This window comes from Canis aureus, chromosome 38 (assembly GCF_053574225.1).
Source record: "Canis aureus isolate CA01 chromosome 38, VMU_Caureus_v.1.0, whole genome shotgun sequence".
Lineage (NCBI taxonomy): Eukaryota > Metazoa > Chordata > Mammalia > Carnivora > Canidae > Canis > Canis aureus.
Window position 1 is genome coordinate 20,836,476 of NC_135648.1, and position 22,554 is coordinate 20,859,029.

At 34.8% G+C, this 22,554-nt stretch overlaps 1 protein-coding gene across 9 annotated transcripts in view; it reads right to left on the reverse strand.

Annotated features, from left to right (window-relative positions):
* The window catches only part of KCNT2 (potassium sodium-activated channel subfamily T member 2), a 374,999-nt gene that overhangs the window by 238,971 nt on the left and 113,474 nt on the right, over window positions 1-22,554 (reverse strand). For all 9 annotated transcript variants that reach the window (XM_077887107.1, XM_077887110.1, XM_077887105.1 and 6 more), the window contains exons 4-6: window positions 13,110-13,158; window positions 10,124-10,183; window positions 824-898 (exon numbers count right to left, since the gene is read on the reverse strand). In XM_077887107.1, the coding sequence (XP_077743233.1) occupies window positions 824-898; window positions 10,124-10,183; window positions 13,110-13,158 (184 nt within the window). The remainder of the gene's footprint in view (window positions 1-823; window positions 899-10,123; window positions 10,184-13,109; window positions 13,159-22,554) is intronic.

Below are 22,554 nucleotides of genomic sequence, written 5' to 3' on the forward strand. Positions count from 1 at the left end.
CAGGATCATCATAGAATTGGTATACCACAGTACTTTGATAAAAAAGCAAATTGGTAGTTGTCTGGCTACTGGCAACTTTCTTATTAATGAGAAAATTGGACTTAAGTAAATACTGTGTTTAAGCTAGAAATAAATATATGCTTAGTATGAAAAACTTTTATAAATAGTTGGTTTCTATTTCTTTTTCATTTGAGAACAGGTGACCCCAATGTTACATGAGTTTCAGGTGTACGACTTCATGATTTGACAGGTTTATACATTATGCTATGTTCATTATAAGGGTAGCTACCATCTGTCCTATAATAGCACTACTACAATATCATTGATTGTATTCCTTATGCTATGCCTTTTATTTCCATGACTTATTCATTCCGTAAATGGAAGCCTGTATCCCACTCTCTTACATCAGATTTGCCCAAACCCCTACTCTCCTCGCCTCTGGCAACCATCAGGCCTCTGTATTTATAGGTGTGATTCTGCTTTTTGTTACTTTCTATTTTTTTGAATTCCACAATATACACAAGAAATGGAGTAATTAATTTCTAGTCTGTCTAGATAATAACACTTATTCAAATGGCACATTTAAAGCATATATGTCTACAGAATATTTTATTTTGCCATTGCACTAAATCTCATTAGTTTTCATTTAATCTCATAAACCAGTAATCCAACTGGTTTTACTATCTATTTTTAATACCATGATTCTAACCAAAAACTAAAATCATTTATTGGAACTAACATATTATTTATTATCATTTAGACTTAAAGACGACTTAAATCTAATGACAAAATTATTTATTTTAAAGATGCTTTTAGGACTTACTGAGATAATGAAGGGAACCGCATTAATTATTTCCAAGATGAAGGGTATTCGTAAAATCTGTTCCCAGATGTTTCCCTTCCAAGAAAGAATAAATAAAAATGAAAGTCAATTATACTGAATCCCATTAAAGGGGGAAAAAAGACAGCACTCAGAATTTCTCTAGCAAGGATTCTTACATTAACAGAATACCAAATAATTATATTAAAATTAGCAATGACTCCTAAAGATTATTTTTCTAAATGTAACTGTACTCTCAATTTTGTAGTAAGTTTAAGAAGTAAAACAAACATTTATAGTAAGTCTTGAATATTGTATACATTTTGATCATATAATATTTCATGGAAGAAAACTTACTAGTAAAAATACATGCATTAAAGAAGCTACAGCCTGGGTGGCTCAGCAGTTTGGCGCCTGCCTTCAGCCCAGGGCGTGATACTGGAGTCCCGGGATTGAGTCCCACGTCAGGCTCCCTGCCTGTGTCTCTGCCTCTCTCTCTCTCTCTCTCTCTCTCTGTCTCTCTCATGAATAAATAAATAAAATCTTTAAAAAAAAAAAAAAGAAGCAGCTACAGAATCAGGAAAAAAGTGATTCAATCTTAATTTTTTTAAAGTATATGAGTTATATTCACAAACTGTAAAGCATATTAAATAGCTTATAAGCACATAACACTTGTTAATGTTCACTGGTATTAACGTTCTTATGTTAATAAAACTTAAAGGAAGGGCTTTTTCAATCATCTAGAGTCTAACCTCCCAACCCACATAGTACAACAGTATTTTTTTTTAAGATTTTATTTGTTTATTCATGAGAGACACAGAGAGAGAGAGGCAGAGGGAGAAGCAGGCTCCATGCTGGGAGCCTGATGCGGGACTCGATCCCAGGGCCCCAGGATCACTAGCCAAGCAGAAGGCAGAAGCTCAACCACTGAGCCACCCAGGTGTCCCAATACAACATTATTAATCAAAACTGATGACATAATTTGTGGAGCCCAGCACAAAATGAAAACTCAGGGCTTCTTTTTAACAAATTATTAACAATTTCCAGAAGGTGACATAAGAATATTAAAATAAGCACAGGCCCTTCTCAATGCAAGGCCCTTCTCGTGCAAATGCATACTACACACCCATCAAGTTGACCCTGATATAAACAGGCTAATCACTGACACTTTCTTAAATGGTGTCCAATGGAAAAAAAAAAAAAAAAAAACTCAGAACTTCCTAAATCAGCTTATTTGTCTATGAAGAGATCTCCATATTAGAAAGGCAATTTGAAACCCGGGTCCGGATATTTTCCAATTATTTTAAAATGCTGGCTTCAAAGGTAGGGGCCTTTCTTAATCTTCCTTGAGGTCTCAAAGGCTTAAAACATTACAGTGCTATAAGATAGTATCATATCACAAAACAAGGTTCTAGATTGGCTAATGTCCATGTCCTCAAGTATTAGGTGACAAGTTTTGCTATATTTCATTCATCACCATCTCCAGGCTATACAAAAAGTAGTCGAGGGAGCAGATGGAAGAAATGAAAGCCACAAAGAGCCTTCTGTACAGAGATGTTAATGGTGCTTTGGTGCTTCTCTCATTACTTGAAGCTAAGTAATAAGGGCTCAAAAGAACCACTTACAGAGCTGGGCTCACTCATAGCGACTGCATTTGGCTCATGCCTAAAACATCTACACACCAACAGTGCAACAAGAATAGAGGCTGAAACGAGAGCAAGCCACAAATGCCAATTCCAAGACAAAGGTACTTGTTTTCTGGGAACCAGACATAGACCCTATAGAATAAAGCCTATGGTCATTTTTAAGGAGTTTATACTTGAGAAGGCCATGTGCCTGAAGGGAAAATAAGACTTCAACAGATGGTGGGCCTCAGAGGTTTAGGGCTTGGGTCAGAGCCCTAGTGGCCAGTCAGAGGCAGTGGGGCATCCAAGGAGCTTCAGTCAAAGGTTTGTGAAAGGCCACAGTTTCCTACTCTGCCACACAGAACAACCCGATACACCAGACTATACTTGTGCCGCTCAGGCCCTTTGATCCCACAGACTGACTTCACCTCACTCCCTGTGCCTCCTTGGCCCTGGAGGGACCAGAATCAGCAGCATCACATAAGACAAGAAGTGGGAATAGCAGATAATGATTCCCTGTCCCACGCAGGTCTGAGTTAAGGTTAAGCTGCAGCCTTAAAGTCGATGAGAATTTTAAACACATATATATGTGTTTATATATATATATATATATATATATATATATATATATATATATATAGCGAGCATAATTTCTTCAATGCTACACTGAAATTTGCCTTGTGATTGAAGAGACTACATGAGCTCTGAGATCTTTCCAATATATCATCTGATTGTATCAGGAGGATGTGTGGATTTGAAAAAGCATCAGAGAACTAAAGGCCTTTCCTACTAGCACTGAGTCAAGCCTGTTCAATAGAGCAGTTACAACTGATTGTGTGTGTGTGTGTGTGTGTGTGTGTGTGTGCGCGCGCGTGCGCAGGTTGATATTACCATTTCATCACCAGTTTTTTACATAGCTTGGTTTCCAGAATGCTTAACATTTGTTTATTCTGTCCTTAGTATGTTTTTACTGGTGACCATACCTTTCTCTTTGGTGTCAATGATTGTTCCTGAGGAAAGACACTGCTGTGACCAGCAAGAGAAGGAAGGTTCTGGGAACACTTACCACTGGTGATATGGCAGGATATTTCTATCAATGCACAGTAAGATTATTATTAGTTTTCCCAGCTGTGAGACACTGTTTGGACAAATTTAATCCATAGTAAACAAAAACATTTTAGATCTCTGATGACTCTCTTCACTTCCACTTGTAATACATCAATTTTATTTTATGATTTTTTTCTCAAACAATTAAGAGTCTCATAACTGGCTAATTTCTGATTTATCTTCTATATCAAAGCCAAAAGAGTCTCGCTAAAATACCACTGCCAACATAACAACATCCAAACTATTCCTTAGATTATATGAAGGTTCACAATCTGGACTCTGGTTACTGGTCTGGTTTGTACCTACTATACTCCTATTTCCATCTTGAATTCAACAACAGATTAATCCATACTGGATTTTATATGCCTCTCTGAACAAGCTAGGCTATTTCATACTTCTATAACTTTGCTCACACTTCTCCCTCTGCTTGGAATGCCCTACTCCCATTCCTTTACCACTAATCTCCTGGACAAGTGTTTATAACAGATTATAGAACGAACTGCTTGTTTCTATGCCTGTTAGCGCTCAAGAATTATGTTAATGAGTAAATTAAACTCTCAAATATTTTATACACACTTTTCTCCTTCTTGGTATAATTATTTTGTTTTTCTAACTTAAGTTTTATATTTATTTCTATTGAATACAAATGGAAACACTTGAAAGAATTTTATTGTTTTAAGCCTATCTGAAAATAGTTATATATAAGTTGTTTCACTTTTAACCACAGAGTTCCAATAGAAAGTTTCTACAGGAGAACATTTTAGGAGGACTTGACTACATACCCATCTCAGGTAATTTCAATTATGTTTCAAATTCAACTTATTATCAATAATAAACCAATGATTTTCAATGCTATATTTCTAGTCCAGTTCTATATTGCATCTCTGAGATTCTGTTTCATCTCTACTACCTAACACATTATTTCACACAAATGCCTCAAAGGCACCTTGTGTGGAATATGTTGAAAAGAAAAATTTATGATTTTTGCCCTGATCAGTTCCCCAGTAACACAAACCAAAAATCCTGGAGAAACTATTTGCATCTTCCTTCCACCAGCTACCTAAGGATAAGTGGGTGATAAGATCTCCTAATTCATGGGGCACCTGGGTGGCTCAGTCAGTTAAATGTCTGGTTTCAGCTCAGGTCATGATCTCAGGGTCCTGGGATAGAGTCCCACATCAGGCTCCTCAATCAGTAGGGAGCCTACTTCTCCCCTGACTCCACCACTTGTGCGCTCTCTCTTACTTTCTCACACTCTCTCAAGTAAGATCTTTAAAAAATAAAATCTCCTGATTCATAAATAGATCTTGAGTTTGCATCCTCCTCATTCTACCTCATTCCCACTCTTTGACCTGGGGGAGGCTCCTTGTTGGTCTCCTTCCCTACATTCTTGCCCAACTCCAGTTCACCTACCATGTCACCTGGATTATTTCTCTAAAGGTACACCTAACGCGTCAATCCCCTGAAAATGAGTAAACGTCCCACAAATAAACATTAATCTAACCATTTTACAACATTTGGTATGGACATAACTTTCCTTAATAAAAATGCAGGAAAATAGATTACCTCTTTTTGATTACCTAAAATGTATCAGGCTTTGAATTTTATCATAAAGGGAAATGGAAGTTTGTAGGAACCTCCAAAAAGCACTTGAAATATTACAAGATGTATGGTAATATAATTGTTAGAGCAGGATGTACCCAGGGACTTTTTAAAAACATTTTCCTCTTCAATATTAAAAATACCTGAATATAAATATGTAACTAAAAAGGTTGATAGTTTATCTTCTTTCAGTGATTTTAAAAGAGTAGTAACCCTATGGCAGCCTTATTTTGTATTTCTAAATGTAAACGGAATAATATCTAGATTCACTATTTCCATGGCATTGTAAATAAGAAACACTAGTATGGGCACCTGGGTGGTTCAGTCAGTTAAGCAACCCACCAACTCCTGATTTCCACAAACTTGGGTCATGATCTCAGGGTCATGAGATCATGCTCCTCCCTGGGCTCCTTGGAGAGTCTGCTTGTCTCTGTCCTTCCCCCTTTGCTCCTCCCCTCACTCACACTCACAACTCTCAAGCCCGTTCTCTTTCTCTCTCTAAAATAAAGCAAATCTTAGGGGGGAAAAAAGGAATCACAGTATCTAGGAGTGTCTAGGAGGCCTAGTCAAATCCCTTGTTCTTTGCCAGAAAGGAGCCCATCATGGTGTTAAAATTTCAAAACTGTTGCTTTTTATAAAGTGATTATAGAAAACAGAACTGTAGATTTAACAGAAGCCTTCTAGGTATGTTGGATTTTTGTTTGCAGAATTTTGGAGGTTATGCTGGAGTTTGTTTTCATTTCCTTTTGATTTAATGAATGTGTGTGTATAAATAGAGTTCTATTTTGAAAGCAGTTGATAAAGACATAGAGGGTATTTATGGTAACAGAAGAATAAGAACTTTACTGCTGGGCGATCTGTGGCTGTTCTGCCAACTAGCTATAAACATGAATGGAATGATGATTTAAGTACAGACCTGCACTTCTGTAGGATAGAGGATAAAATAAGTTGATGTCAGGGATTTTTAAATCATTGTCTGTTAACCTCAACATACATTTAAAGAGTCTTTGCTTATTTTGCTTTTACTCATCAGTCTTTGTTTTTCAAAAACTGCACTCGCAATGATAGTTTAAACTGTTTTAACTGTTAAGGACTAAATCCTGCTTATTTTAGGATGTTTAATCAAGAATTATAAAGTGCTTACAGAATACTATATTAAATTGGTTTTTAAATATTGTATATATGTATATAATATATACAAATATTTACATTATCTGTATATATCTAAACAAATATAAAAATATTGATTTGCTATTAATGTTGATAGTTCAAAACTTAACATATTAAAGAATATTAGGAATACATACAGTTGCTAATGCAATATCCATTTTTGCATGCCTCTCTATAATTTTTCTTAAAAATCTAATTTGAAAAAAATATCTAATTTGGGAGGAGGTGCTCATTTGAGTTTCTGCTATCCAAATTTGCCTTAATTATAGACCATAAATAGTTTCCAATTACTTAATTTATTCATTCCAAATATTTTATCCAACAGTCTGTTGGAGGGATCAAAAGATTCCATGAGTTTGACTAAATTTGAGAGGAAAAAGAAGGCAATTGACAGCAACCTATCCTTTCCAATGTCACATAACTCCTTTTTATCCTCTGTCTCCTTTGAAACACACAAAACTCAACTATCCTCCATCTGAGGCATTAATGTTTATGAAGATCAGAATAGAAATATTATACATCATCTAGCTCATATAATGCTACTAGGTCTCACAATGCTCTGCTCTCATTTTATAAATGGCAGGAAGTAATTAATTACAAATGTCAACATCATATGATTACAATGGAAAATTATCTTGAATCTGTTTGCATTTTTTAAGCGACTTTTTAAATTAGGGCTAAGAGTTCCATTAAGCACCAAACTTAATTTCATATTACTTATGGCTAGCATTTAAAACAAATTCACAAATGCAGATTAATATTTTGACCACTTAAATACCTGTACGCACTCCTGTACAGTGAAATAGGTTTAAATGCTTACCAAAAACACCCACATGCCTAATTTTTTAGCATGTCATGTTGTTTATTACTTTCAGTTTACATCATCTACTTGAATACTAAGTAAGTTAGAAGATAAAATCTTGGATATTAATTCACTTGATTTTTATTTCGTTCTTCTAAGAGTATCCAAAATCTAGATGTGTCAATCAATATATGTTTATAGAGCACCCATTTCAACGAGGAGATATACTCATAAACCATTAAAAGATCTTCCTCACCATCTTGGTCTACACTGTTCATCGCTGTGTAAGTACTTTCTAGGTAGTTTAGGGATGAGTGACTACTAAGGTCTTTCAGCTTCTCTTCCATAGCTTCAAAATATTCTTTCATGAACTATTTTCCATCTTCCATGTTCTCAGTAAAGAATGGAATGTATCCAAAGCAAAGTAGTAGACCTCAGGCTCCTATTCTAGCTTATTCTTATTTTGTATAAAACTTGCTTCATCTATCTTTTTTTTAGTCCCCTCTACCTACTTTCTCTAAAGAATTCAGATTTCTTTCAATCATTGGGCAATCTTTTCTGCCTCATTTGACCACTTCGAGGGTAATGACCTATCCCAGTCAATCAACATTCTTCATTTAATAACTTTTTACTCTCATTTGTAAGCTACTGAAATTGGTTTCCTACAGGTGAATAGTAAATGATTTCCTAAACCTAAATTGAATGGCCTCTTCTCAAGCTTCTTACATAAATGGTTCCAATGATTTCAGATAACACTTTTCTTCCTTCAAATTTCTTTTTTTTTTTTAAGATATTTTTTATTTATTTGAGAGAGAGAGAAAGATCATAAGTCAGGAGTAAGGAAGAGGGAAAGCAGACCCCCTGCTGAGCAGGGAGCCCAATGCTGGACTTGGTCCCAGGATCCTGGGATCATGACCTGAGCCAAAGGCAGACACTTAACCGACTAAGCTACGCAGGTGCCCTCTTCCTTAGAATTTCTAACATCTTATTTTTCTCACAAATATTTTTTTAAACATTTTATTTATTTATTCATAGAGACACAGAGAGAAAGAGATGCAGAGACACAGGCAGAGGGAGAAGCAGGTTCCATGCAAGGAGCCCGATGTGGGACTCAAACCCGGGATCTCCGGGATCACGCCCTGGACTGAAGGTGGCACTAAACCCGCTGAGCCACCAGGGCTGCCCTTTTCTCACAAATATTAAATCAATCCATCTATATTTTTTGGAAAGCCCACATTCTTTTCTTTCTATACTTTCTAATACAATCTCACCTAATTATATATTAGCATTATTTTCTTCAAATGAAGTTAAGGAGAATTTTTTTTTAAATGAAGCCAAAGGAAAAGTGAATTTCTAAAGATTTCTTGCTCTAAATTTAGTATTAAAAGTAGTCTAAAAAATGTTATCCTCAAAACTCTAGGTCTTAAAAAGTGAGAAAGACTGCGTAGGAGTTTCCCAAAAACATAAACTTGAATACACTTGATATAGTATGCTGACAATGTGAAGTGAAGGCTAGTGATGGATATGACAGCCATTCCAAAGTCTTTCTACCCTTCTTTTCTATGTCCTTGTATTTCCTGATTACTCTGTCCTTCTTCCAACAACCACAATATAAGTATTTCCATCAAACGACCCTCAGCTTCTCTCTTGGTTATTATCCCATAGTTAGTAGATTTGCATGCTTCCTCCACCATCTCTATGAAAATGACTTCTGCATCTTAAATCTCTCTCCCTTCATGTCCCAGATTCTCATTTTTAGTTGTCTACATGTCATGTCTACCTAACTGTTCATAAGCACTTCAAATTCGTTATTTCCAAAACCATTTCCATTATTCCATCTATCTTGACCTAAATTTGATTCTTTTCTTGATGTAATTTTTCTTAGTTTTACTGCCATGTTCCCAGTCATTTGAATTCAGAAAATGTTAAAGTGATATTTGACTTTGCCTTTTCTTCAATTTTCTCAACCAACCAGTTAATGATTTTAGTTTTCACCTTTATATTTCATCTTGCACCAGCTCTTGTCTATTTCATTCATCCAGCCAAAAACTCACTCCCAGTTTTCTTTCCATAATTGTGTCTTAATTGAGCACATGGCCTTCATTGTGATGTCTCTCTGACCTGTGCTGCACAGATGTCTGAACTAATACTCCCAAAACTTAATTACAATTATAGAACTCTCATGTTCAACATCTTCATCAAATTCCCATTATATGTTGCTATACAAGGCCCTCACAATATTGTGCCAAATTTTCCGAACCAGTATTTTCCCAAATGCCCCCCAAAATTCTGCCCAAGCTTAAATATCTATTATCTTCCAATTTTATATGCACATTACTTCTTTTATGCCTCTGCTAATTCTATAAATCTCTAGTGTCCCGTCTTTTCATCTTTCCTTATTAAAATCACTGATTCAAGAACTCTACTCTGCTTAAATCAATCAAGTAGTCTTCATCCTATGATATGACATCTCTCTACCCCTATGGGACTTCTTTTTTGTATTATTATTATCATCTGAATAATTTTCTTCTGCCTACCCCCTTTTCTAGATGGAAACTAATTGAGAAAAGTACAATGCACAAATGGAGCTCTTCATCAAATACGAGTTCAATAAATACTTGTTAAATTGTGTTAGCCAGACAAAACTTCACCAAAAATTAAAATAATTCCTAATAAACATGTTTTTGCTCCCTCAATGTTTTTTATATAGATCAGGGAAAGACATGAAGAACAATTAAAAGCAAGACCATTCCATTTGCTTGCCTCATATAAGCATGTGTAAAATAGGTAAGTTAACCCACAGCAATTAGTGAAATATTTTTAAGCCACCAAGGAAAACATTACTATATAACTACCGATTTTTATCACACACCACAAAGGCCCAAAATAATTAAAGAGGTTTAAGAAGAACTTGCTTTACCCCAGAGTATAAATTATAAAGTGAGGATGCTAGAAATGCATCCTATCAGCCGAAAACGTCTAATTAAAATATCTTACCTTATAACTGAGATAACCAAGTAGTATTGTTTCAAATAGACTTATCAATGCCACTGAAACCTGAAAAAAAAATTGTACTTAATGAGAAAATGCAATAGAATTTAAAAATATATTCATGATTGTAATACTATTAACTTTATAAATATGTACATGTGTGTATGTATGTATATATATTTGTATAATATACAAATATAGATATAAGGAGGTATTATGTGGCACTTTAACTTCTATATACAGGTGGTAGGCTGCAAGCCACTCCCAGGACTACAGCTTAGTTTTATATTTCTAATACTCCTTAATAAATATTTTTTGTTTATTATCTCAAATATAAATGTGAGATCAGAAAGGTCAGACTGGCTGGACTTTACATGATATGCAAAGAATAGGTTCTTTTATGTATGTTCTTAATATGCACAATCACACACAACTGCCCCGCCATGAATACCACCATCTCCCAGCAACACCTCCACCATTTCTACAACATCTACCAAAGCAGCAGTTCTTTTCAGAAAATAAAGGAATATAAACTTTGAGTTGAGTGCTACATTCTCTCCTATCACCCACCTCAAACAAAATAAACATGTCAACATTTCAAGATACTTTCAGATTTTATTTGAATGAACTTCATAACCAACTCCTCTTTTATAACTGGGAGAGCATAAGTTGAATCTTCCTAGACAAGCTTCCACCCTTTTCTACATTTGCTATTGTATATACAATATCCACTGCTGAACTACCAAAAAGCTGTGATTGCAACAGAAAAAGTAATTAGAAAAGATATCCAAATTATTTTGTATTAAATAGGCTCAGCACTTTGGGGTAGATGAGTAGAAGCAAAATAAGTAAGCATAAACAAGAAATGACTCAGATAACAAATATATTTGTCTATAGATTTTTGAGATTTAAAACAATCTGCATAAGAAAAGAAGATACCCTGGAGTTTAAATTTTAACTCATGTTGGAATGAAAACTTTAAGTGAATATTAAAACAGAAGGACAATATAAAAGCATATGAATGCATGGCAATATAAGTAAAATATGTTCAGAAGTACATATGGTATCCAGGCATTTTTTAATATAAAATGCAGACTCTTAGATGTTCTCCACAGGTGCTTTAAATCGTAATCATCCATGCTTTTTTTCTATAGGTAGTGTTAGAGTCTCTAGAACATTTGTAGCATGGACTATTCAAAATCCTATTTGAAAATGAGCATTATTATTATTGTAAAATATCATTATCAGATAAAATCAATTTAAATAGATCAAAATGTATTTCAAGGCCATATAGGACTACTCTTAAAAATATTAACTTACTTTAAATGTGCATCTCACTGAAGAATAATATAGGAATCAAGCTAGAGATTAAAAGACTGCATTTTTAATGAAACGCCGGGACACCTGCACACCGATGTTTATAGCAGCAATGTCCACAGTAGCCAAACTGTGGAAGGAGCCTCGGTGTCCATCGAAAGATGAATGGATAAAGAAGCTGTGGTCTATGTATACAATGGAATATTCCTCAGCCATTAGAAACGACAAATACCCACCATTTGCTTCAACGTGGATGGAACTGGAGGGTATTACGCTGAGTGAAGTAAGTCAATCGGAGAAGGACAAACAGTGTATGTTCTCATTCATGTGGGGAATATAAATAATAGTGAAAGGGAATATAAGGGAAGGGAGAAGAAATGTGTGGGAAATATCAGAAAGGGAGACAGAACATAAAGACTCCTAACTCTGGGAAACGAACTAGGGGTGATGGAAGGGGAGGAGGGCAGGGGGTGGGGGTGAGTGGGTGACGGGCACTGAGGGGGACACTTGATGGGATGAGCACTGGGTGTTATTCTGTATGTTGGTAAATTGAACACCAATAAAAAATTATTTTATTAAAAAAAAAGACTGCATTTTTAGTGAATATTTAAATATTTGAAGGGGCATCTGTAATTAATGACATTACAGTGCAAATCAATATTAAAAAATACTTGACTTCAAAAAAAATGAAATATCCAGACATAATAAAAACCTAATTTCATAGTTATGATCACAATGCATAATTAAAATGATCCATTATAACATTTAAAATGTACAGATTTCACAATAAAGACAAACCAAACATCTGATTTTAAAACATTTTAAAGGCTGTGTATACACAGTGAGTTTGAGAGTCTTTTCATTACTTCCAGATTCAAGTGTCTTCCAATCTGTAATTTTTTATGTTTTTTATCTTAGTGACTGCATTCTTTAAATAACTTTTACTTTTGAAAAATAACAGAAAATAAAAAGTATCTGTAAGAGAGAGACAGGAGTAGAGATAGGAACATGTAAAAAAATTGCTGGGCATAAAATTCAAAAACAAAGTGGTATAGAGGACTCCAGGGAACATCTCAACAATATAATTCAGACATGTTGTTCCCGCTCATATTTTCTTACTCTTTCTTCAGGGCTCCTTTTATGTCAGAACATACTTTTTGTTTTACTTACAAAATTATCTGTTTAGGGACCAAGCTCTTGTTATTGTAATATGAGCCATACATTCATTAGTTCACACATTTAATAATTATTTATTAAGATTCTACCATGTTCCAGACACTGCAGATATAAAGTAAAAGAGCAGACATGGTTATGGGCTTTTGATTAATTTTTCAAGGATTAAGATGAATCCTTAATGAATCAGTAAGATGCATGCCTAGAGTAGTTTGGGGAACTTGTGGTAGCTTAACAGACTAGTTTACTCTGTTCTTCTCCATGCCCTCAAAAGCTTTCAAAAGTTTAATCCTGATAAGAAGGAAATTCTCGAAAGGAAGAAAGCAAGGCTCAAGCAAACATGAAGACAGGAATAAAAATGTGTGTCTAGGATGTGCATCAAGATTAATTAAGCAATAAAACAAACTCATTTTTAATGTCAACAGTTTTATCTCCAATATTATTTTTCTGTGAAATATGAATAAATCCAGAAATAGCAGGATAAAACAAAATTGTACATAACCTGTAAGCCCCATAAGGGTAGACTTCTGTTCACCCAAAAGATATGAGACCTATTAAAAAAAAGATAAGATATTAATTTTTAAAAACATGAAAAATGCATTTATTTTAAAATTGTAATTGAAGTTAGGAATATTTAAATAATGCTGCACTAGAAGGCAATAAGATAACAAAATTAAAATTAGAAAAACTTTATTGTTTTCAGTTTTCTTTTTTATAATATTAACTTTTACTCCAGAAATAGAAAATAGTTTTATTTCTAAACCCTTTCTAATTTTGTTTTTATTCTCATGTTAATAAGGAAAGAAAAGATAATGGGCCCTTATTTAAAGAGTGATTATGGCAAGGCAGAAAAACTTCAAACACTTTACTAGTCAATTCTCCATTGAAAAGTCACTTAAGTTTCCTCCATAAACTCAAAGATTTTATTATCTTTAACACTGTTAATATCTTGGCAATATTAGAATCAACAGTATAAATAATCAGAATAAAGTGAGTTACTCATACTTCAGATTCGGATTTGTATAAAATATTATACTACAAAAAAATCTGTAGCTAAGATTAGCATTAAAACATCATGCAGGACAAAGAGCGACTGTCCTCGAATATTTCTTAAAAATCATATCATCCTTGATGTTAAAAATTGTTTATACTCTGCAAAAAACACCATACACTTCTAATATAGTCAGTAGTAATAATTTTTTTTAACTATGCTCCATGCCCAATGTGGGGTTGAACTTACTATCTCAAGATCAAGTCACATGCTGTACTGACTGAGCCCTCCAGGTGCCCCCACTAGTTATAATTTTTAACCATTTATACCCTACCAGTGCCTATATTATTTTGTGTATAGCTGATTCAAGTGAGAAGTCATTCACAGAAATATAATCTACTCATAAAACTATGGGAATAATTCTGTTATGTTGCTCAAAAAATGCAAATAAAAACAAAAAAAATACAAAACAGAACAGGGCCTAGTTGTTCTTTATACTAAAGAAGTATTAGAGGAGTCCTATAAAATATTAAGTGTACTTTTAAATCTTTAACTTACTTCCTTTTGGGAATATGTTAATAGCAAAGAGCAATAAACTTTCAAAATTCTAGTTTTAAAAATAATTGTAAACTTTAAAATAATATTCAAAGAAACTATCTACCCTCTTAAACTAAAGTACTGCGTAATTCCAGAATGTCACATCTACCTGGACAACTGATATCTTCAATTGCTCCAAACCAAACCTATGACCTTTCTCTCAAAATTGGTCCTCTCCATTTTTCACCTCTCAGCAAATAGCACCAAATTCCACTGTGCTTGGTTACTCAAAAATTTAGGCATTATCTTAGATTCTTTCCTCTTCTGTATTTGCAAATACTTAATACATTAGTCATCAAATCTTTTCAATTCTTCCACCATATATTTGTAGAATGCATCTACCTCTCTTCATCTCTACTACCACAACCACCTCAATCTAAACTACCATTTTTTGCATATGCGAGTCTTGCAAAAGTCTACCAACTAGGAGCCTACACTTCTTTTTGCCTTCTACATCTTTCCTCCAAATTACAACTACACAGATTCTTTCTAAATTTGTTTTAGATCACATCACCCCACTGTATATTGGCACTACACTTTTGTTAGGATAAAGACCAAAACTCTTAAGTGGTATTAACTTACTCAATTGTGACATGATCCTTCCTATCTCAGCCTTTTCTACATCATCTCTTCCCATATCCTAGAGCTCTCAGCTCAACTCTCAGGGAAACCTTCGTTGAAGCAGCCACTTGATCAATGTAGTCAACTAATCTCTTAGGCAATGCCACTCACCAAACCAATTCTACCATTCATGTTGATTTTAACTTTATATTTATTTGCAAATGTATTTCTTTAATAGTTGCCTTCTCATTAAATTACATGTTTCCCTAAGAAGAAACAGTATTTCTATTTCACTCACCATTATAGTTCCAATGGGAGTACACACCTATAGTAAATTAGGCGTTCAATATAAACAAATGGATGGTGCCATAATGGCAAAAATATGGCTGATGAGTTCAGCAACACTGTCCCTTCCAAAACACATTCCTCATATTTTCAGTGACAAGATATGTAAGACTAAAGAGGGATATGACGTTTTTCATAGATAAAAATGATATGCTACAAAAACTACTAAATAATTAAGTAAATAGAAATCTCTGGAAAATTATAAAATAAATTGTGAATCAGAAGTTGAAGAGCACTTTCAAAAAGAAATTAATACTTAATATGGGTGTACTAAAGCTAGGTATCAAAAATAGCATTTTCTTTGGACTGGGATGTTATTTTGTTAGGTCTTGAAATATCATAGGTGTTTAAATTTAAAGAAGACTTGAAAGAAAAGTCTTTTCTTAGCCAAGGCTACGTCATGTGGAATAGATTTCATAATCCATAAAAAACATTTCTGCAAAACTCTAACATACAAATTACAGTGTGAAGTGAGCTCTCCAATGGAAAGTCTTTTCTACCAATTGACTAAGTACTAAATTGTATAAATAAATAGACGAATAATTATAAATTCTAGTAAAAAGCTAGTGCCCAAACTCTTCTTCATAAAATGAACTTATGAAAAAATAATGTAGGATCTGATCTGCACATTTCTAGATCATCTCCAAAAAAAAATGAGAGAGAAAACTGAAACTGGCAATCAGACCATAATTTCAAATGCAGCTTGAATCCCACAGACAAAAACACAGGAATATGTACTGCAGCAGGAAAGGAACTGGAAGAGAATTAAAGGAGCTTCATCATCAACAATAGGAAAAATATTTAAAAAGTCATTGAAAAGATGATACTTATAATATTGTCCTAACTACATCTGTATGAGTGTGTTACATATGTGTGTTTACACAGAAGGAGAATTTACCAAAGATTGGTTATCAAAATACTGAAAGTACTTATTTCCAGTTGTTGATATTTTAGGTAACTTACCTTGCCAAAGATATTTACATAGTAATAATCATGAACCAACTATAAAATTCTGAAAAAATAAATTTCACTTTTTTTCATTATAAAAAATAAAAATTAAACAAAAGCAAATATAAAAACAAAATGTACGGGATTTGGCTGTTCAGATTGAACTAGGTTTATAAATAAAATCCATTTTTGAAGCATCATTTTGAAAACTGGAAGAACTATATAAAACCATGAAACCTATGGCAAAAGTTAAATATAGAAAGTTAGTGACCTAAAAAAAAAAAAAAAAGAGAGAGTTAGTGACCTATAGCTTCAGCCACTTTTCACAACATGCTTATTTATGGCTTCTCCAAAAGGTAAGAACATGGTCGCTAAAAAAATGTCAGAGAAGTTTTGGCAGCTGATGCAGAAGTCCAAGGGTGAATATGTTAACCAGAAGAAAAAAGCATTTGTTAAAAACATGAAAATCATAAGGTCAATATGTGGTATATAATTCATATGAAAGGACCTGTGACTCACAAACTCAAGATGAACTCAGATTGATAGCTCTCCAAGAAAACAAATGCAGCTTATACTGTATTAACAAAAGTATAATACCCTAAACCAGGGTGGAAATGATAAAACTCTCCTAAACATAACAAATACTGAGAACTCAGTACTAGGTACGGTACCAGGCCCACATCTCAAAGACATATAAAATTTAATGTGTGTCTGATGAGGCACCTGGGTGCAGTAGGTTAAGCATCTACCTTCAGCTCAGGTCATGATCCTGGGTGCTGGGTTCGATCAAGTCCTGACAACTCCCTGCTCAGTAGGGAGCCTGCTTCTCCCTCTGCTCCTCCCCAAGTCAGTGGTTCTCTCTCTCTCTCTCTCTCTCACTCTCTCTCTCATAAATAAATAAAATCTTAAAAAAAAATTTAATGTCCAAAACCAATGAGACCAGGTCTTGACACATCGTAGAGTCTTGACAATATATTAGGAAGATTTTTCAATAACTGATTCCTTTCAAAACATTAGACATACTTCATACCAGGTTAGAGAGCCAACGGTGAGGAATATTGCACAGAGGGCTAAATGCTGACTCTTTGAGAGACTGGACTTTAATAAGTCTTTCCCTCACATGTGCACTGGCTGAAGCTTTCTATCAACACTCCTCTCCCCACTCCATGGTATAGAGTTGAGTGCAAAAAAGGCACTCTTCAGCCAAAGGCTACATTTCTCAGCCTTTCTGTGAAAGTATGGTGATATGACTGATTCTCACATGAGATCTGAGAATAAAACGCAAGTAAAAGTGATGCTTGTCATTTGTTGCCAATAATTTCAAGAAGTATATATATACATGTATATATATATATGTCTTCTCCATGCACTCCTTACCTTTCCCAAAGCTGTTTGCAAAGGATTGTTAGGTCTTAGACAGCAAATAGACAAAAAATAAAAGTGGTTTGCACACATAATAATGTACTTAACCATGTTACTGAGTGTGTGCATGTATGTGTGAATGACCAGAGAAAAGATCTACACTAAGAACACCAGCATTACACTCTAGTGAACAAAAAAAATTCTTTTGAATTTTTGATATTGTATGTTAGTGCTTAGCGCTACTTTAATCTATACTGTAACCAATATACATGAGAGAAGAAAAGGTCTACATTATAACATTCCTTCCTATTGGTCATCAAATATTAAAAAGATATTATTAGGGCACCGGCATGGCTCAGTTGGTTAAGTATCTGACTTCAGTTCAGGTCATGAGCCTGTTTCTCCCTCTCCCTCTGCCCCACCCCCTTGCTTATACATGCGCACGCTCAATCTCCCCAATAAAAAAATATTTAAAAATGTGTATATAAAGAATAAGAGATATCGTCAAAATTTACTTCTTCTTTTAATAACCATTACCCTAAAGAAGAAATAATCTTTAAAATGTGAATGTCACCTGAACATATTGGTTGCTCTATTAGCCACCGATTTTCAATGTAAATCCAAATACCACAAAATTTAAGCACATTCATGTGCTTCTTACCTTGTCTCTATCACTTAATGTTAAAAACTAATAATCACTTCCACAATCTTTCAAGCACAAGGAGATACATTCCTTCTGACATACAGTGAAGAACTGTAAGCACCAGCAGGCAATAAGTCAATGCTGACGGCCCATCTCTCAATGAAATTCATAAGCAACATGTTAGAGGTGTGTTTCCTTTGCTAGCACCTTCTAATCATTTACTACATACACACTGTGTACATTGGAGTTTGTCATTTGTGCAATTTCATACATTAATATTCCTTTCATATCCTTAGTTTGTCCATACTTGCAACATTTTCATATCAGTTTTGACTCTGGAGGGACTTAAAAATAAAGCAAACAGCACAAAATATCTACAGCTTTATTATGTCAGAAGCTCTAATTAAATAAATCTCTTTGCTGAATTAGCTTCATTATTTTAAAATAGAGCCTGTGCCCATAAAGGCCACTTCTGTTTTTCATTAACCAATACTGCATTGACAATGGGAACTAAACAGAACATTGTATTCAAAATGCAGCCATAAGTTATGTTGTTATGTTTTTTAATTGCAGTAATCTGGTTTTTCAAATGTATATCCTCTATAATTATGGCTAAATATTCCCAGTAATATGACATAGAAGTTAATTGTAGGAAACTTTGTTCCTCTTAATGTTTTTCAGATAGTATAATTTTACTCTGCCATCATCCCCCAATGCTCTTTCACCCTTAGAGAGATTTTATCATGTCTCATTTTATGATTTTTAAGTCGCTCTAATGTACATTTTATTTATAAATCACCAAGTTTTGGGCAGCCCAGATGGCTCAGCGGTTTAGCGCCACCTTCAGCCCAGGGCGTGATCCTGGAGACCCAGGATCGATTCCCACGTCGGGCTCCCTGCGTGGGGCCTGCTTCTCCCTCTGCCTGTGTCTCTGCCTCTCTCTCTCCTCTCTGTGTATTCTCATGAATAAATAAATAAAATATTTTTAATGAATAAATAAATAAATAAAATAGATCACCAAGTTTTAATAACTATTCTCATATGTGTTTAGAAAGAAATGTGTGTACCATTTTTAATAATACATAGACAGAAAAATGTAATAAATGTAATATGCACTGGCATCTCTAGCCAGTGGTCTTCAATCATCTTGATTGTGCAACACTATCAAAAAAACTATTGAACATGACTTCATTAATGCAACAACATTCTGTCACCCAACAAATCCTACACTAAGTGTGAGAGCTACAGAGGCAAATACAACACAGCCCTTGCCCTCCATAAGCATATACATAGAAGTAAATAGTAAAATCAAAGGCAATGTGTTAAGTATTGGGACGGAGGTATTCGGGAGGCTCAGAATCCCCAGAAGCCACTCCTAACCCAGAGTGAAATTAGGCTATAATCATGATGTCAGGTAAGAATTTCAGATAAAATGTTATCCAAGAAACCACTACCTTGAATGTCCACAAGTGCTGAAGCAAGTTAAAAAGGAATGGGTAGTGAGGAACAGGAATGGAAAACAAAGATCCAAGAAGAGAGAGCAGAATAATCCAAGGCCCAGAAGCAGTGGAGAACAGAATTTGTGTAAGTGGCTTCAGGTAGGTCAGAATGGCTGGCTGGATGGGAGGTTGGTGAGGTGAGGTAAGCACTGGTCAGATTATAAAGGACCTTAATTTAATCAGTTATCCACTCATTAATTTAACAAATAAGTACGGAGTATCAAATTTGTGCTAGGTTCTGAGGATTCAGGCAACATGTGCCTTTATGGGATAGCCACTGCAATCCATATGGAATACACAGAAAACAAAACAAGTCAACTATGTATAATATACAAAAGAGAGAAAGGCAATGGAGAAAAGTTAAAAGGGAAAAAAAAAAAGTATTCCAAAGAGTCTTGTGAGGAGACTACAATTTTAAACAGGATATTTAGGTAGATCTTCACTGAAAATACAATTTTGAGTAAAGATCTGAGGAAGTGTGCCTTATGTTATCATGATGGAAGAGAATTCCAGGCAGAGGCAACAGCAGGTATGAAGGCCTTGAGCCAGCACTGTGGCTGGTATATTCCAGAAACAGAGAAGAGGCCAATGGGGCTAGAGCAAAATGGGTGAGGGGTGAAGAGGAGGAGGCAAAGTTACAGAGAAACAAGAGTTCTCACAGGCCATGGTAAGTGCTTCGGCATTCAGATCACAGCCGTGTAAAGAGCTGACTTAGACTTTAAAGGAAGACTGGCTGCTATTTTAAGAATAAACCAAAGGGGAGCAAAAGCAGAATTAGCAGGTCTAATTAGGAGGGCCGCTGCACAGTACCCAGGTGACAGAAGGTGGCTTGTGCCAGGATGGCAGCATTGAGAAGTAGTTGTATGCTGGATATATCTTGAAAGTAGAAATGACAGAATTTTCTAAAGGGGTTTGCATATGCTGCAGAGTGTGAGACCAAAAGACAAGTTAAGAATAACTCTAAAGCATTTGGCCTGAGCAACTGTTAGGTTGGAATTTGGTTCAGCTGAAATGTGGAAAGCTGAGAGTAGAACAGGGTTGGGGGAAGGACAGTACTGTCACATGTTGAGATGTGGAAGAGCACAGAAGAAGCCAAGGGGAACATGGCAAGTTAGAAATGCCTATTAAACATCCAAGTAGAGAGGATGAACACACAGTTCAAAGCAGGGGATGGGAAGGTGCTGGCTTCCTATGGTCAGTTACTTAAACAGGGAAGAAAAGCATCAAAAGATCAGAGCTGGGGCACCTGGGTGGCTCACCCAGTTAAGCATCTGACTCTTGGCTTCAGCTGAGGTCATGATCTCGGGGACCTGGGATCCCCATATCCGTTTCCATGCTCAGCAAGGGGTCTGCTAGAGATTCTCTCTCTCCTCCCTCTGCCACTCGTGCTGCTCATGTTCTCCTTCTTTCTCTCAAATAAATACATGAATACATCTTTTAAAAAATAGATTAGTGCTGAAGGCAAATATGAAAAGCAAAGGGCAAATATGTAAAAAATTCTGCTTCTCTGTAGGAATAATAAGGGGTGACAGGGTGGATCAGTCGGTTAAGCATCTGCCTTCAGTTCAGGTCATAAGCCCAGGGTTCTGGGATAAAGCCCCACATCGAGCCCCTTGTTCAGCTGGGATCCTGCTTCTCTCTTCCCTCTCCCTCTGCCTACTGTGCAAGCTCACTCGCTCTCTCTCTCTCTCTCTCCCTGTCAAATAAATAAATAAAATCTTTTTTTTAAAAAAAAAAGTAGGAATAAAAAAGATGAAGTGTATACTGAAGGAAATAACATAAATAAAACAACTAGTCCAATGCCAGAAAATAGCAAGAATTCCAAATATATAACCTTGCACAGGCTGAAAATCCCCTGAGGGTAGTGAATGTTCCTTTTCTTAGTTATATCTTGACTCACAGCAATATAAATACATGCTATGTATTCAATAAAGACATAGCAAAATAGCCAGAATTATATCTCATTAAATAAAGTAAATTTTCATAAAGAATTATCACATAAATTTTTACACGTTAAAATTTCACTTCTTAATCTTTAACCCTTTATTAAGTACAGAATAATTTTCACTGCCTAATAAGCTGAAGAATAACCAATTCATTTAAATGCATACTATATCATCATTTTTCCATTTTACTTTGATCCTTTTTATTTTTTAATTTTCTTGGGCAAACTTCCACATGCAAAAATAATTGTACAAAAGCCAACCATCAAATTTGTTTTCTGCTTTGAAAATTATTTTAAATTTAGTAGGCTGGACAAGAACCCAAGGTGGTGATGAGTTAAAAACTACACACTGCCAGTCCCCTTATCTACTACCTCCACCAAAGGATAGAGCTTAAAGTGGGAAATCTATAAATGAACAGAAATGCAATTCAATAAAAGCAACATGAGAGTGAACGAAAAAATAAGTTAAAATAAGTCAAAAAGTCATTTAACTCAAATAAGATAAAGAGCCACACAAGCTATATCTGAGACTTGAGATAGTCATGCATCCCAATAAATGCTGCATGCTTCAAGAGACACAATTAGATTTGTTGTTATTTTGTTTTGGGTTTTTGTTTTGGGTTATTTTTAGATTCCACATATCATTTTCTAACTTATTTCACTTACCATAATGCCCTCAAGGAATCTTAAAAAAAAAAGGTAATATCCAATATAACTGGAAATACTTATAAAGCTGGTATAAAAAAGAATATGCCTTTTTGGAGTACAAGAAAATCAAGAACAGTAAGGTATGTGAGTCTTTAAAGAAACTAACCCCATATTAACAATTACTCAGAGTACTTTGATTAGCAATAAAAATTACACAGGTATCCAGTATTAGCATTAGATAAACAGATAAAAAAAGATGTTTATTTTTTAAAAAGAATATAACTTTTCTTTTTTTTAAAGTTTATTTATTTACTTAAGTCATCTCTATATCCAGCATGGGGCTCAAACTCATGACCCTGAGATCAACAGTTGCATGCTCTTCTGACTGCCAGATAACCGAAGAAGAGA